At 39.2% G+C, this 15222-nt stretch overlaps 1 protein-coding gene across 1 annotated transcript in view; it reads right to left on the bottom strand.

Moving 5' to 3' along the window:
- Positions 1–725: 725 nt before the first annotated feature.
- Positions 726–15222, bottom strand: part of LOC128688783 (uncharacterized) — a gene marked incomplete in the record, with an annotated part of 102696 nt that continues 88199 nt past the window's right edge. Inside the window, 2 exon segments of the mRNA XM_070085525.1 lie at positions 726–2860; positions 12848–14143. Of these exon segments, the coding sequence (XP_069941626.1) occupies positions 2800–2860; positions 12848–14143 (1357 nt within the window).

The following is a 15222-nucleotide window of genomic DNA, read 5'->3' as shown; positions in this document are numbered from 1 at the left end:
CAAACATTGCAAGGATAATTGCAGCATTACCAGTGTTTGTATTAACATAATTATATACCATTTTTAAAATACTTAAATTAATTTTCTCTTTAATTAACAGTAGGTGAGAAGCCGAGGTTGTGGCTGCCTGCCTAGTGGTCACTTGCCTGCCTAGTGGTCACTTGCCTGCCTAGTGGTCACTTGCCTGCCTAGTGGCCACTTGCCTGCCTAGTGGTCACTTGCCTGCCTAGTGGTCACTTGCCTGCCTAGTGGCCACTTGCCTGCCTAGTGGTCACTTGCCTGCCTAGTGGTCACTTGCCTGCCTAGTGGTCACTTGCCTGCCTAGTGGTCACTTGCCTGCCTAGTGGTCACTTGCCTGCCTAGTGGTCACTTGCCTGCCTAGTGGTCACTTGCCTGCCTAGTGGTCACTTGCCAATACCTCCGCCCCACACTTCACAGCTCCCTTAATATTATAAAATTGGGTTAATATGATTTCTTTAGTAACAGGTAAAACTTAATACATAAGATCTCATAAAATATAAGTGTGTTATGACAATATATATATATATATATATATATATATATATATATATATATATATATATATATATATATATATATATATATATATATATATATATATATATATATATATATATATATATATATATATATATATATATATATATATATATATATATATATATATATATATATATATATATATATATATATATATATATATATATATATATATATTTCTGGTAATTCTTTATTATTGATTTCAGGCAACCTTGTACCTGTGGTTACCTACTGCCACAGCTTTTTCTTTAGCTAAGTATATCTTAGCTTACGTTGGTTGAGATAATGGCAATCCTCTGCAATATTCGTAAACCTTGTAAAGTTTTGTCAATTTAGTTTTCAAAAGATTTGTAATGTAAAACTGGAAGATGAATGAGGTGAAGACAGAGCTGGCCGTGCCAACGTTCCCCGTACCTAAGAAGCGCTGTACACAAATCATGATACCACTCAAGACAACATGAAACAATTATATACACTCTCACACCTAGCGATCACCCACCTACGATTCACTCACATCCCTAGTTTGAAAAATAACTGGAATGAACAAGAACAGTCTATGTTTTTTCTAAAGTTGTTTAATCTGTCTAAAAAGGTGATCTAACTTACAATAAATTGTTGATTTCCTCTAGATGTACTGTTGTGCCACGTCCATCTAATACTGAAGAATGCTATACTAATCCAAGTTAACTTTCCTAAAACGTCATACTGATTTGCTGATGAAGGGTTTGTGTTTGATATACAAATACACAAATCAGTATATTCCAGTCATTACTTGATTTAATGAACCAGTCACAGCCTGAACTAGTCCCAGACTGAACCAGAAACAATCTGAACCAGTAACAGCCTGAACCTGTAACAGCCTGAACTAGTCACAGCCCGAACTAGTCATGGCACGAACCATTCGCAGCCTGAACCAGTCAGACTTAACCATTTATAGCTCGAACCATTCATGCCGGAACCAGTTACGACCTACGAAAACTACAACTGCACCAGCTACAGCCTGCGACAGTTACAACTGCACCAATCACAATCTGCGACAGCTACAGCCTGCGACAGTTACAACTGCACCAATAACAATCTGCGACAGCTACAACTGAACCAGTCACAGTTTGCGACAGCTACAAGTGAATCAATCACAATCTGCGACAGTTACAACTACACCAGTCACAGCCTGCGACAGTTTCAACTGCACTAGCTACAGCCTGCGACAGTTACAACTGAACCAGTCACAGCCTGCGACAGTTTCTTGGAGTTTGTGCATTACACAATACACCATTCATGACACATGAAATCTTGGCATCTTTGTTTCACTTAACTTTATGTAAAATTTATGAAATTACTTTGCTTCGAGGCAGTGTGTACATGGCGTGGTGGGTGTGTGTTAGGACGAGTGGCAACGGCCCTGCACTTGACTCTCCCTACATTCTCCAAGGACCCTGAATACTCAGACAATGTTATGCCCCTCCCCAGCTCTTCCATCTCAATCTGTTTTCAGTCTTTTCTTTCGGTTTTCCCACTAGACTTTCGACAGTAAAATCTCACCTGAGCACATCGACAAGCCAGTCCGTGACCATCTAAACCCATGATCCATGCCAGAGTGGAGGATGCAAGGCTCGCCAGTTCAGTTGATAACATTCACGGGGGTCTGACCCATCCTCTCAAATTACCGAGCCGGCTTCCACTTCTTCCTGTTTACGCCTCTGTCATAGTAACGATTCTCTGAATTAACTATAGTTTGGACTTTTTTAAAAAGTCTTATCTTGCTTGAGATTATCAATGAGCGTCTTTAGGTTTGTGGGAGCCGCCTCGATTAGCAGGCCCCACGCGAGGAACTTGGCAGCATCACTGTCTTCCTCCCTGGCGCTAGCATGTTTTTAGGGCAGCACTGCCCTCCAGGCTTTAGCTTTCATTACACTCTTTCTGCCATCTAGAGTGACACACGCACCCCTGGCGGTGTCTTGCAAGGGCTCAGTTGTGGACACTCGGCTTCAGGGGGACGTGTGATGAACCAGATGCTGTCCCTCTGTGCCTGCCTGTCTCCTCTGCTCATCCATATCAGTCACTGGATCCAGACCTGTCGACCCATATCATTCTTCTCCTCACTCGGAAGGGCATTGTTTCTAGATACCCCTGGGGTCCCTGCTAGTCTTGTACCTCCCTCACCGTGCCCAGGCCTAGTTCAGCACACCTACACAGTGCCAGCCACAAACACTTAACATCTAGTTCTTGTTACCGCTGCTACAAGTAACCAAGTGTTGCGTAGGTCTTCACAAAAGGTGTATCCACTTTACAGCTTTCCCTGAAAAATAAAAGTTCGTCATTGATGAGTAAAATCATTGCACTATGGACGCTAGATTTAATGATACATTATATTTAATATGACCCAAACGAACTCACTCGGAGAAAATAAGATGAAAAGGAGAGTACTATATATTTCAACATTCCACAAAGTTTTTCCAGAAAACTAAAAAGTGCACAAATGTGTGTTCGTTTGTTCCATTGACCAGTGTTTATTGTAGTTTTTTGTATATTTTAAAATTTTGTATACTAATATACATCTAATTAAACACAAATATATTTGTGATATTAATATAAACTTGAATTATTATGACTCAGCCAAGGCAAACACAACATCAAGAAAACACGAGAAGAAAATACTGTACGTACTAATAACATTAAAAGCTGTCTTGGAACTAAAGAAGAAGAGATTCCTAAGTTGAGCTGAAGTATTGACTCAGTACTACTGGAAGTATAACACACACATACACACACACACACACACACACACACACACACACACACACACACACACACACACACACACACATACACACACATACACATACACACACACACACACACACACACACACACACACACACACACACACACACATACACACACATACACAAACACACACACACACACACCAACACACACACAATCACTCACCAACACACACACACACACACACATACACACACACACACACACACACACACACACACACACACACACACACACACACACACACACACACACACACACACACACACATACACACACATACACATACACACACACACACACACACACACACACACACACACACACACACATACACACACATACACATACACACACACACACACACCAACACACACACACTCACTCACCAACACACACACACACACACACAAACACACACACACACACACGCATACACACACACACACACACACACACACACACACACTCACCAACACACACACACACACACACACACACACACACACACACACACACACACACACACACACACACACACACACACACACACACACACACACACACACACACACACTCACTCACCAACACACACACACACACACACACACACACAAACACACACACACACACGCATACACACACACACACGCACACACAACACACACACACACACACACACACACACACACACATACACACACACACACACACACCAACACACACACACTCCAGTGTTACTCTTGGTTGTACGTAACAATGACCCAGTGACTGCACCGCTCACTATTTTATATACCAAGTCAAATTTGGAATTATTATTATAAATACTACCTTACATGGAGACAATAAAATATTAAATGAAATAAGACCTTTCAGTTCTATTTTATTGTCTTCCAGTTGATTCGTCTCTCACTGAATAACATTTATTATACAAGGTTGCCTGAGAATATAACAAGAAATTGAAACATAATCAACATTAGTATACTAGTCAGTGGGTCAGTGCTGTTTATGACTGAGAAGTTTACATCATGAGGCACCTTAAGCATGTGTTATAATTATTGTAAGTCACTTAAAACACAAAGTTATGTATTAATATTTTTATAAATATTCGAGAGAAAAGAATAAATATATAGAACATTTAAAATATAAATAATTATTACCTCATGCTGAAGATAACTCTTTGAGGGAAGTTTAGACCTGACACTTGCTGTGTCACACAAGCTTAGAATGGCACTCTGGTGCCACTCACACAAAGCCTCGTCAAGGACAAACTTGACATTTTAATGATGTAAAACAGCCCAGTGTCACCCACCCACCCTATACAGCCAGAGGACAGTGTCACCCATCCTACACAGCCAGGGGACAGTGTCACCCATCCTACACAGCCAGGGGACAGTGTCACCCACCCTACACAGCCAGGGGACAGTGTCATCCACCCTACACAGCCAGGGGACAGTGTCACCCACCCTACACAGGCAGGGGACAGTGTCACCCACCCTACACAGGCAGGGGACAGTGTCACCCACCCTACACAGGCAGGAGACAGGGCTACATCACTTTTAAGTGCTTAATATGAGCTCATGGATGACCTTCTGATTTGCATGAGTAGTTAAGAGACAACCAAGAGTGTCCTAAAATGAAAAAAAATAAAAAAAACAGTTCAAAGTGAAACTAAAGAAAAAACAGATTAAGGATTGTATATAAAGGAAAACATTCATTTTTTATGTAAGGTGATGGATTCTTCCCACAGTGTTGGTGGTAAGAGGAGAGTGTGACGAGAACTATATCGACACTGTCACACTCTCCCCTTATACCACTAAGTCAACACAGAAACCACACTCCAACACCATCACGGATATATATATATATATATATATATATATATATATATATATATATATATATATATATATATATATATATATATATATATATATATATATATATATATATATATATATATATATATATATATCTGCATATCATTTGTTTTGTTTACATGAAAGCTTGAGGGGGTTGACATCTTGGGGACAAACATCCGTGTTGGGTTGGAGGTGACGGAGAACGGCAGCAGATGAAGGAACAAAGATAAGTGTGACGGTGAGGTCCCTACCTCGAGTGAGATAAGGTACACCAGGCGAGCCTTTCAGAGCCAAGTGGGAGTTAGTGAACTGAAACAGACAAGAATCAGAGGGTGTTACACACATAGTGCCGAAGGGCGAAGGTTGACAAGAAGACGAAGGCAACTTGTCTCACACTATCAAGGCTGAAAAAAGCAATGGGTCTAGTAGGCTTAGGGTAGAGAGGCAGCAGAGAATCTCACACTGTCAGGATATTCGGACAGCCTGGTGACTGGCGCTCTTCAAGCGCAGAGAATGTGAATGATTTATCATTCTCTAGAGCATAGTGGAAGAAGTTATGACACTCGGGATAAGAAACATGCTTGTCATATCCGAGCAAAGGTCAGTGCCTTCAAAACAACGAAATATGAGAATCTGGCATATTGAGAACTGGGAAGCAGAGAGGAAGGAAGCTCTGAAGAGGAAGAGGAAACGATCATTCTTGAGATGAATTGAACAGGAAACCACATATTATCAGGAAGTCTAAGATTGATAACAGAATACTCGGAATACCGCAGTCTAATGTCACCAAGGTAGAAGTTTATTATTATTATTATTATTATTATTATTATTATTATTATTATTATTATTATTATTATTATTATTATTATTATTATTATTATTATTATTATTGTTATTTTCTTGGAAATAAATGGTACTTTTGGAACTTTCTCAGCAAGAAATTCAGAAGGACCTATCTATTACTGGCCAACTGCTAGGATGTTTATTTCTTTCTATCTTGGTACTCATGGTGGAAAGCTTAGTAAACTCATGGTGAGAAGGGTGAGAGAGAGAGCTTGTACTCGGAGTAAAAAGAGTAGAAGTGGGCTTGTACTCAGAGTAGGAAGGGTAAGAGAGAGCGTGTCCTCTTGGAGGAACTTTGTCAATTCTTGTTACGACAGCTTGCAATTGAAGCTTAATATATTCTCTTACTTTCAAATGGTTGGCTCAACATAGTCAGATCGATATAAGTCAGGAACTTCAGATTTCTTCCATAGCAATATGGCTAACCTCGGCTTGGGGTGTCATGGAATTTATAGTTAACCTCGGCTTGGGGTGTCATGGAATTTATGGCTAACCTCGGCTTGGGGTGTCATGGAATTTATAGTTAACCTCGGCTTGGGGTGTCATGGAATTTACAGTGAAATGTTCTATATACATATCTCTAAGTTCCTACCAATTTTCAGTTGTTATCAGTTAATTTCCAATTTATGTATACTATATATAGCATTTACATGCACACACAAAGTACATACACGTTGCACACATTGTATGGTGTACATATATTGTACACACAGTGTACATACATTTTATATACAATGTACACGCTTCAAAAACTTTGGTACTTGTGTGCATTACTCAAAAAAGAAAGAAGCTAGACTAGGAAATAAGTTGTATGATTCATATATATATATATATATATATATATATATATATATATATATATATATATATATATATATATATATATATATATATATATATATATAATGTGTGTGTGTGTGTGTGTGTGTGTGTGTGTGTGTGTGTGTGTGTGTGTGTGTGTGTGTGTGTATTAATAACTGTTTATAACTGTAGTGTAAGTGCTCCTCTGGCAAGACAGTGATGAAGTGAGTGATGGTGAATTTTTTTCTTTTTCGGGCAACATACCTTGGTGGGAAACGGCCTATATATATATATATATATATATATATATATATATATATATATATATATATATATATATATATATATATATATATATATATATATATATATATATATTATATACATATATATATATGAATGTATGAATGTATAGAGAGTATAGTTTTACCAACGCTCTTATATGGGTGTGAAGCGTGGGTGATGAATGTTGCAGCGAGGAGAAGGCTGGAGGCAGTGGAGATGTCATGTCTGAGGGCAATGTGTGGTGTGAATATAATGCAGAGAATTCGTAGTTTGGAAGTTAGGAGGAGGTGCGGGATTACCAAAACTGTTGTCCAGAGGGCTGAGGAAGGGTTGTTGAGGTGGTTCGGACATGTAGAGAGAATGGAGCGAAACAGAATGACTTCAAGAGTGTATCAGTCTGTAGTGGAAGGAAGGCGGGGTAGGGGTCGGCCTAGGAAAGGTTGGAGGGAGGGGGTAAAGGAGGTTTTGTGTGCGAGGGGCTTGGACTTCCAGCAGGCATGCATGAGCGTGTTTGATAGGAGTGAATGGAGACAAATGGTTTTTAATAATTGACGTGCTGTTGGAGTGTGAGCAAAGTAACATTTATGAAGGGATTCAGGGAAACCGGCAGGCCGGACTTGAGTCCTGGAGATGGGAAGTACAGTGCCTGCACTCTGAAGGAGGGGTGTTAATGTTGCAGTTTAAAAACTGTAGTGTAAAGCACCCTTCTGGCAAGACAGTGATGGAGTGAATGATGGTGAAAGTTTTTCTTTTTCGGGCCACCCTGCCTTGGTGGGAATCGGCCGGTGTGATAATAAAAAAAAAAATAATAATATATATATATATATATACATATATATATATATATATATATATATATATATATATATATACATATATATAAAGACACACACACACACACATATATATATATATATATATATATATATATATATATATATATATATATATATATAGATATATATATATATATATATATATATATATACAGTGCCGTCAAGATGAGGAATTAGGCACAAGTTCAACACCTGGGCATCTTTATTTGAAAACGTTTCACCAATTAATCCATTACAGAGATTATATGTGAATACATCATAAGACGGTAACACAGTAACGTGTTTACTTATTTTCCCTATACAAAATAATAAAACACATCCTACACCTAGATGGTTAACCTCTGCAGAGAACATTGGTAATGGTTCTGTCCTTCCACAAAATATGTAATAAGGATAACTTATGTGGATGAAGATGCAGCACCCAACTCATTTGTCGAGCATCCACCAACCTGTAATGTAAAATGTTGTGTATAATTTGATGGCATGAGTATGGAAGCTGCACATGCTGACTTCTTTATATTTGTAATGATTTCTAGGCAACTAGCTGAACAAATGTATTTAAGTTTTTGACTGGTGAGAGAAGCTAGTGGAGCTGTAATGTCAGATAATTTATTGTACAGTTGCTGATAAAAACGAACCATCTCCAGGTATTTGCTCATCCTAGGAGTCAGAAACAACTGCTAGATCATCAAGATAAGTCTCTGCTCCCTCAAAATAACTATAAACGAATCGTTGGAATGTGGCTGGTGCATTGTGAATCACAAATGAGGTTACATAATATTTGTAGTATCCCCTCTGGTACAACAATCGCTGATTATTTTGTTTTGACACTTAGGGGTATTTGGTGCTATCCCTTCAGTAAATCGAATTTGATCACATCCTTAGTATTTTTGACAAGTCTATCGCATCATCCACGTGCAGATGGATAAGCATCAGGTATAGTTACCCTATTTAACTGTCAATAGTCAAAGTGCTTCCTGGCACAATTTACCGTGATGCAGGGACAAGTCCAGGGACTGGAAGATTCTTCCATAAGTAAGTTTTCCAGACAAAATAATATCTTTCTGCATTAGTTATAACTTCTTTACAAGTATTCCGTAGGAAGATGATTTAATGAGTTTAACAGTTCATACCCCACGCTTGGTATGGCTTTTTTGTGCATTATTTAGGAGCATTGAAGTCTAATTCTTTACACTTATCAAGCATGGGCAGGATGTCTTGAACCTGGGTGTGGGAGATGCCAGTCATTAGGGTGTGAGGATTCTGAAGCAGCTGTGATTTTGTCAGTCGTACCTAACTACTATTTGCTTTCTCCAAAGTATCCAAAGTGTCATATCTTCGGGAACAGTTGGGAACATGATTTTTATGAGTAGATAAATAATATGATTTGACCTGGGAAGATTAGGTAGCTATAAATAGAAACTGCACCGCTCACATACGTCCCAGGAAACGTGCCTTAAGATATGTCCAGGGACCCGTTCCTCTACCATCACTTTGTAGCTCCTGCTTTGAAAGAACGAATATTAATAACTTAATTACACTTTTTAACCATTTACCCCTTTGTTTTCTTTATAAATTTTCTCACCGATTTGTCATAGTCCAATTTTTTCTCTAAAAATCATTGAATTATAATGATCGTTACATTGAGCCAACCTTCTCTCATTACAGATAATGGCCGCCCTCCTCCCTTACTGAGGGACACAACATCACTTCAAGGAAACTAAACTCAGCAGTTTCTTGCATAATATTTTTGATGTCAAAAAGTGAGAATGGAAGGATTCCTTCTCAACTTGTTGAAAAATTTAAACAATAAATTTTCAGTGTTGTTCAATGTCTGGTAGAAGTGTACTGAGGTTCCCAGTGACTGACGATGCTATGATGGTAAAAAAAAATTGTTTTATTCCAAGACAATTTAAAACTTCGCTGGAGGCCTCTGACTTAAAGCTGAAGCTCAAATCAAATTGGAAAGACAGGAGCACATCTATCAGAGAGAAAAATCTTACCAGAGCTATCATTATTGAATTGGTCATAGGTACTGCCTACGGTGTCTTGTGGCCTTGTGTATTACTCTAAATATATATTTATATCCTGACCTTGACTTAATAATTCAGTTAATGGTTCCTTAAAAACTTTCAGTCTTCACTCAATGATGGGATATACACAAAGTATAATGAAAATATATGAATAACTGAAGTATAATGAACGAGCAATATATTCATACTTACAACACACCGAAACATTATTATTAAAAGTCTATATAAATATATTAAACATAATTATATTTTACCCTTTAAATTACGAAACTCCTTAAATACATATAATTTAACTAAGAAAATGGGTAAAGCAGATATATATTCACTGACTAAAAATTTGGCTTAATGATAATTTTGAATGAGATATTTGGCACAGAATTAATAACTCAAGGATTTACAAGGTGCAGCGCCGCCTGGCTGTCAACAATCAGTCAGTATAATGCCATATAATAAACTCTTAAATTTTGTCATCTCATCTCTTCCTATTAAATTTGTGGCACGAATGATAATGTATTAAACTCCAGTATCCATATCATGAACTCTCTCTTACACACAGAGGTTGAACTAAGTATTATAAGCAAGATCCTCTAGCAAACTGGGAGCAATGTGTAGTGTGCAGGATACAGCAGATCTCTGCTACACAGGAAGGTATGTGTAGTGTGCAGGAGACAGCAGACCTCTGCTACACAGGAAGGTATGTGTAGTGTGCAGGAGACAGCAGACCTCTGCTACACAGGAAGGTATGTGTAGTGTGTATGAGACAGCAGACCTCTGCTACACAGGAAGGTATGTGTAGTGTGCAGGAGACAGCAGACCTCTGCAACACAGGAAGGTATGTGTAGTGTACAGGAGACAGCAGACCTCTACTACACAGGGAGGTATGTGTAATATGCAGGATACAGAAGATTTCTGCTACACAGGAAGGTATGTGTAGTGTGCAGGAGACAGCAGACCTCTGCTACACAGGAAGGTATGTGTAGTGTGCAGGAGACAGCAGACCTCTACTACACAGGAAGGTATGTGTAGTGTGTATGAGACAGCAGACCTTTGCTACACAGGAAGGTATGTGTAGTGTGCAGGAGACAGCAGACTTCTGCAACACAGGAAGGTATGTGTAGTGTACAGGAGACAGCAGACCTCTGCTACACAGGAAGGTATGTGTAGTGTGCAGGAGACAGCAGACCTCTGCTACACAGGAAGGTATGTGTAGTGTGCAGGAGACAGCAGACCTCTGCTACACAGGAAGGTATGTGTAGTGTGTATGAGACAGCAGACCTCTGCTACACAGGAAGGTATGTGTAGTGTGCAGGAGACAGCAGACCTCTGCTACACAGGAAGGTATGTGTAATATGCAGGATACAGCAGACCTCTGCTACACAGGAAAGTATGTGTAATATGCAGGAGACAGCAGACCTCTGTTACACAGGAAGGTATGTGTAGTGTGTATGAGACAGCAGACCTCTGCTACACAGGAAGGTATGTGTAGCGTGCAGGAGACAGCAGACCTCTGCAACACAGGAAGGTATGTGTAGTGTGCAGGAGACAGCAGACCTCTGCTACACAGGAAGGTATGTGTAATGTGCAGGAGACAGCAGACCTCTGCTACACAGGAAGGTATGTGTAGTGTGCAGGACACAGCAGACCTCTGCTACACAGGAAGGTATGTGTAGTGTGCAGGACACAGCAGACCTCTGCTACACAGGAAGGTATGTGTAATGTGCAGGATACAGCAGACCTCTGCTACACAGGAAGGTATATGTAATGTTCAGGAGACAGCAGACCTCTGCAACACAGGAAGGTATGTGTAGTGTACAGGAGGCAGCAGACCTATCCTACACAGGAAGGTATGTGTAGTGTGTATCAGACAGCAGACCTCTGCTACACAGGAAGGTATGTGTCGTGTGAATGAGACAGCAGACCTCTGCTACACAGGAAGGTATGTGTAGCGTGCAGGAGACAGCAGACCTCTGCAATACATTAAAGGATGTGTAGTGTGCAGAACACAGCAGACCTCTGCTTCCCACCACTGGTGTAAGTTTCATTGCTATCGTCTCTCCTGGACAGTAACAGTTCATGAAACTCTTCCTAAGATACAGAGAAGAAAATGCCAGCAAAAATACAAGATAAAAATTCATGCATATTAGATTCATGATGTTAAGTCCTTTAAAAATTTACTATGTACATTATCTGGAGTCAGGTATATTACCCAGCCTCTGCTGATATATGTATTATCTGAATAGAAAAATATACATAACTTTTACAGCTATATACATCACACAAATAAAAAGATATACATAACCAGTACAGATATTTATGTATGTATATATACATAAATAATCTATACAGACAGATATACATAAGCTGTGCAGAGTTGTATTAAGGCCAAGTCTAAATACAAGAAGGATGTACTAAGATACAGATTAATTACCTGCTGTATTAAAGGTTTCATTTAACTGGATATTTATCTCAGTAAATTTTCTAGGGGCTCTGATATACATAAGTCATATATAAATAAAGAATATTGCAAAATTTACACTTAAGTAATAAATTACTTGTAGAAGTAGCATACTATGGCAGTATAAGCATAATGAGCAGTTTAACATGCTATACTCATCTTTCAACAACTATTAACTACTTTCTGAAAAATCTATTTTAATATTGTTTAGACGAGATAATTTGTAAATTTAGTTTAGAATTTAATTTTCACATAAATTTTGTTAATTTCTTCATATGGAAGAGAAGGACTTAGCTTGCTGTGTGATCTTACCTCATAAAGTTGTAATGTCAGCTAGAGCAACAAGACAACACCAAGACAGAAATATATATTTGTGTGACTTACTCATCCTCCCAAGGACAGATGTCTGTCATCTTCTGTGGGGGGTTGTCCTCCCAAGGCGCCACTACGTTGCTTGCCACTTTGGGAGAGGCAGGCTTACTCCCTACTTCAGCAGGACACGAAAGTCTATCAGTAGCAGCTCGTGGGGACTCAGCCCTCACAGCTGTGTGCTGACCTCCAGTACTGCTGCTGCTACTGGTGGTGCTGGTGTTCCCGCTGCCTAGGGTGGTGCTTACATGCCCATGCTGAGCCTCCTGGCTCAAGGAGGTCACACTAGTTGCCGAACTGATGAGTGGCAGACCGTACTGACCTGGTAGGTGACCTGACCTTACGGTGTAGTCAATTTTGATGCGGCGCGAGTCACTGTAACTGGATGAGGAACAAGTTGAAGATGGTGACGAGGTTCCTTCGCTGGTGATGCCTGGGCGGGGCTCAAGCCCTCCCGGCATGGATACACTCTCTGGTTTGTAACTTTCACTATGTGCCGCGGATCCTATGTTCATACTTAAATATTTTTCTTTTGGCTTTGTAACTTGATCTAGTTTGCCTTCACTTTCTTCACTCAGTTGTCTGACGTGTGGGTTCTCACTCTCTTCACTAAGCTGTCTGCTCTTTGGGCTTTCACTGGTTGTGCTGGTATTGTACTTTTCTGGTCCTGGGGGCTCTTCTTCTACTACCTCTTCCCATGGACATACTTGAATAGAGATATTTCTTTCGCATGGTGGCCGTGAGCCATCTTTACCTCCCCAGTCTCTTGATATGAAAGCTGCCCCCGTGCTTGTAAATACTTTAACAGACATATCACCATATTCTTGGTGCACTCGTAGAGGTGTTGTTGAAGAGTGGATGTTCACTGCATCACTGGCTATCATCCCGGGGGCCGAAGTAATTGAAGTTTTTTTAGCTTGCTCATTTGTCTCCCATGGACAGACATCCACATCAATGGATTTAGATTTTTCAGTAGTACGATTGGGAAGTTCTTGACCCTCCCAAGGGCAGATAGAGGCAGTGGTATGTCCTTCAGTAAGTATTGGAACCAGACTGGGCGCCACGGATACTGACCCATGTCTTTTGCTGAGGGAACTCACATCTACTGATTTAGAACGATCAGGTCGAGCCTTTGGGTGTCCCAGTCGTTGTTCTTGAGGTTTAGGTGGGACCTGAGTGCGTGTTGAGGGTGGTACGGTGGTCTCCCAGGGGCAGATGTTGGCAGCTGAGGCTTCGCTACTGGAGTCCCAGGGACACACAGTGTTACTCTGGCTCACCTCCACCCCTCCTGCGCTCTGCCTCTCTGAGCAACTGTGGAGAACAATTTTATGAACAACGATAATATATAATAATTTTATGAATAATAAACAAGACAAAGTCACAAACGAACTGACTTTGAGTAAAAGAAACAAAAGGCAAGAGGAGCATATTTAATAAACAGAAGTCAATAACACTAAGGAAACCACTTGAAGATAATATATAACAGGAGATTGCCTTATTACTGTATAGTTTGTCCTCTGTATGGGTTTGTTTATATATATATATATATATATATATATATATATATATATATATATATATATATATATATATATATATATATATATATATATATATATATATATATATATATATATATATATATAATCACTGTTTTTGCAGAGGTGCTCAGAATACAACAGTTTAGAAGCATATACGTATAAAGATACACAACATATCCATAAAAGAGCAAACAATATTCTTAAATATGTGTTGAGAAAGAGAGAAAGAGAGAGAGAGAGAGAAATGCCTTTATACAGGATTCAGAGGATGTGTTGGGTCACCTTACTGAGCAATATATACAATTTCAGACAAGTGAAGAAAAAAAATGTGAAATTTAGATGCGAGGGAATCAAAGACCTGCCAAAAGGATTTCTTTTAGGAGTATAGGAATAGGATTAGGAAAAAGACAGGCCTATCTAAATGTTACTCAAATCAGAATACTGCTAGTGACAAAGAAATATGTACCACTACTAAGTTTTATTTCCTTTCCGTTTTTTACACAAGTGTATACAAACAAAATCCTAGAAAATTATATACAGGTCAGGACGATAATAAATTATGAAAGATCAAAATCACTAGTGAATTGTTTTTTAGACAACTAGATAGATACGAAACCATAAAGTCAACTGACTCTGACAAGACCTCTTAAAGGCTGTGAGGAGACTCAGTATCTGGGCTCTTGAACACACCACTGCAGATGGCTATTGTGCCGTATAAGTGGAAATTAACCAATGTGATACCCATTTATAAAGGGGGAAATAGGTTCTCAGCTTCAGATTTAGACCAATCAACCTAATATGATTTGTGGGAATATAATGATGGAATCAATAACCGTGAATGAATTTTGA

Source organism: Cherax quadricarinatus, chromosome 16 (genome assembly GCF_038502225.1).
Source record: "Cherax quadricarinatus isolate ZL_2023a chromosome 16, ASM3850222v1, whole genome shotgun sequence".
In the NCBI taxonomy this organism is placed as follows: Eukaryota; Metazoa; Arthropoda; class Malacostraca; order Decapoda; family Parastacidae; genus Cherax; species Cherax quadricarinatus.
Note: the sequence above shows the minus strand (reverse complement) of the source record. Positions and strands in the feature narration are given on the sequence as shown.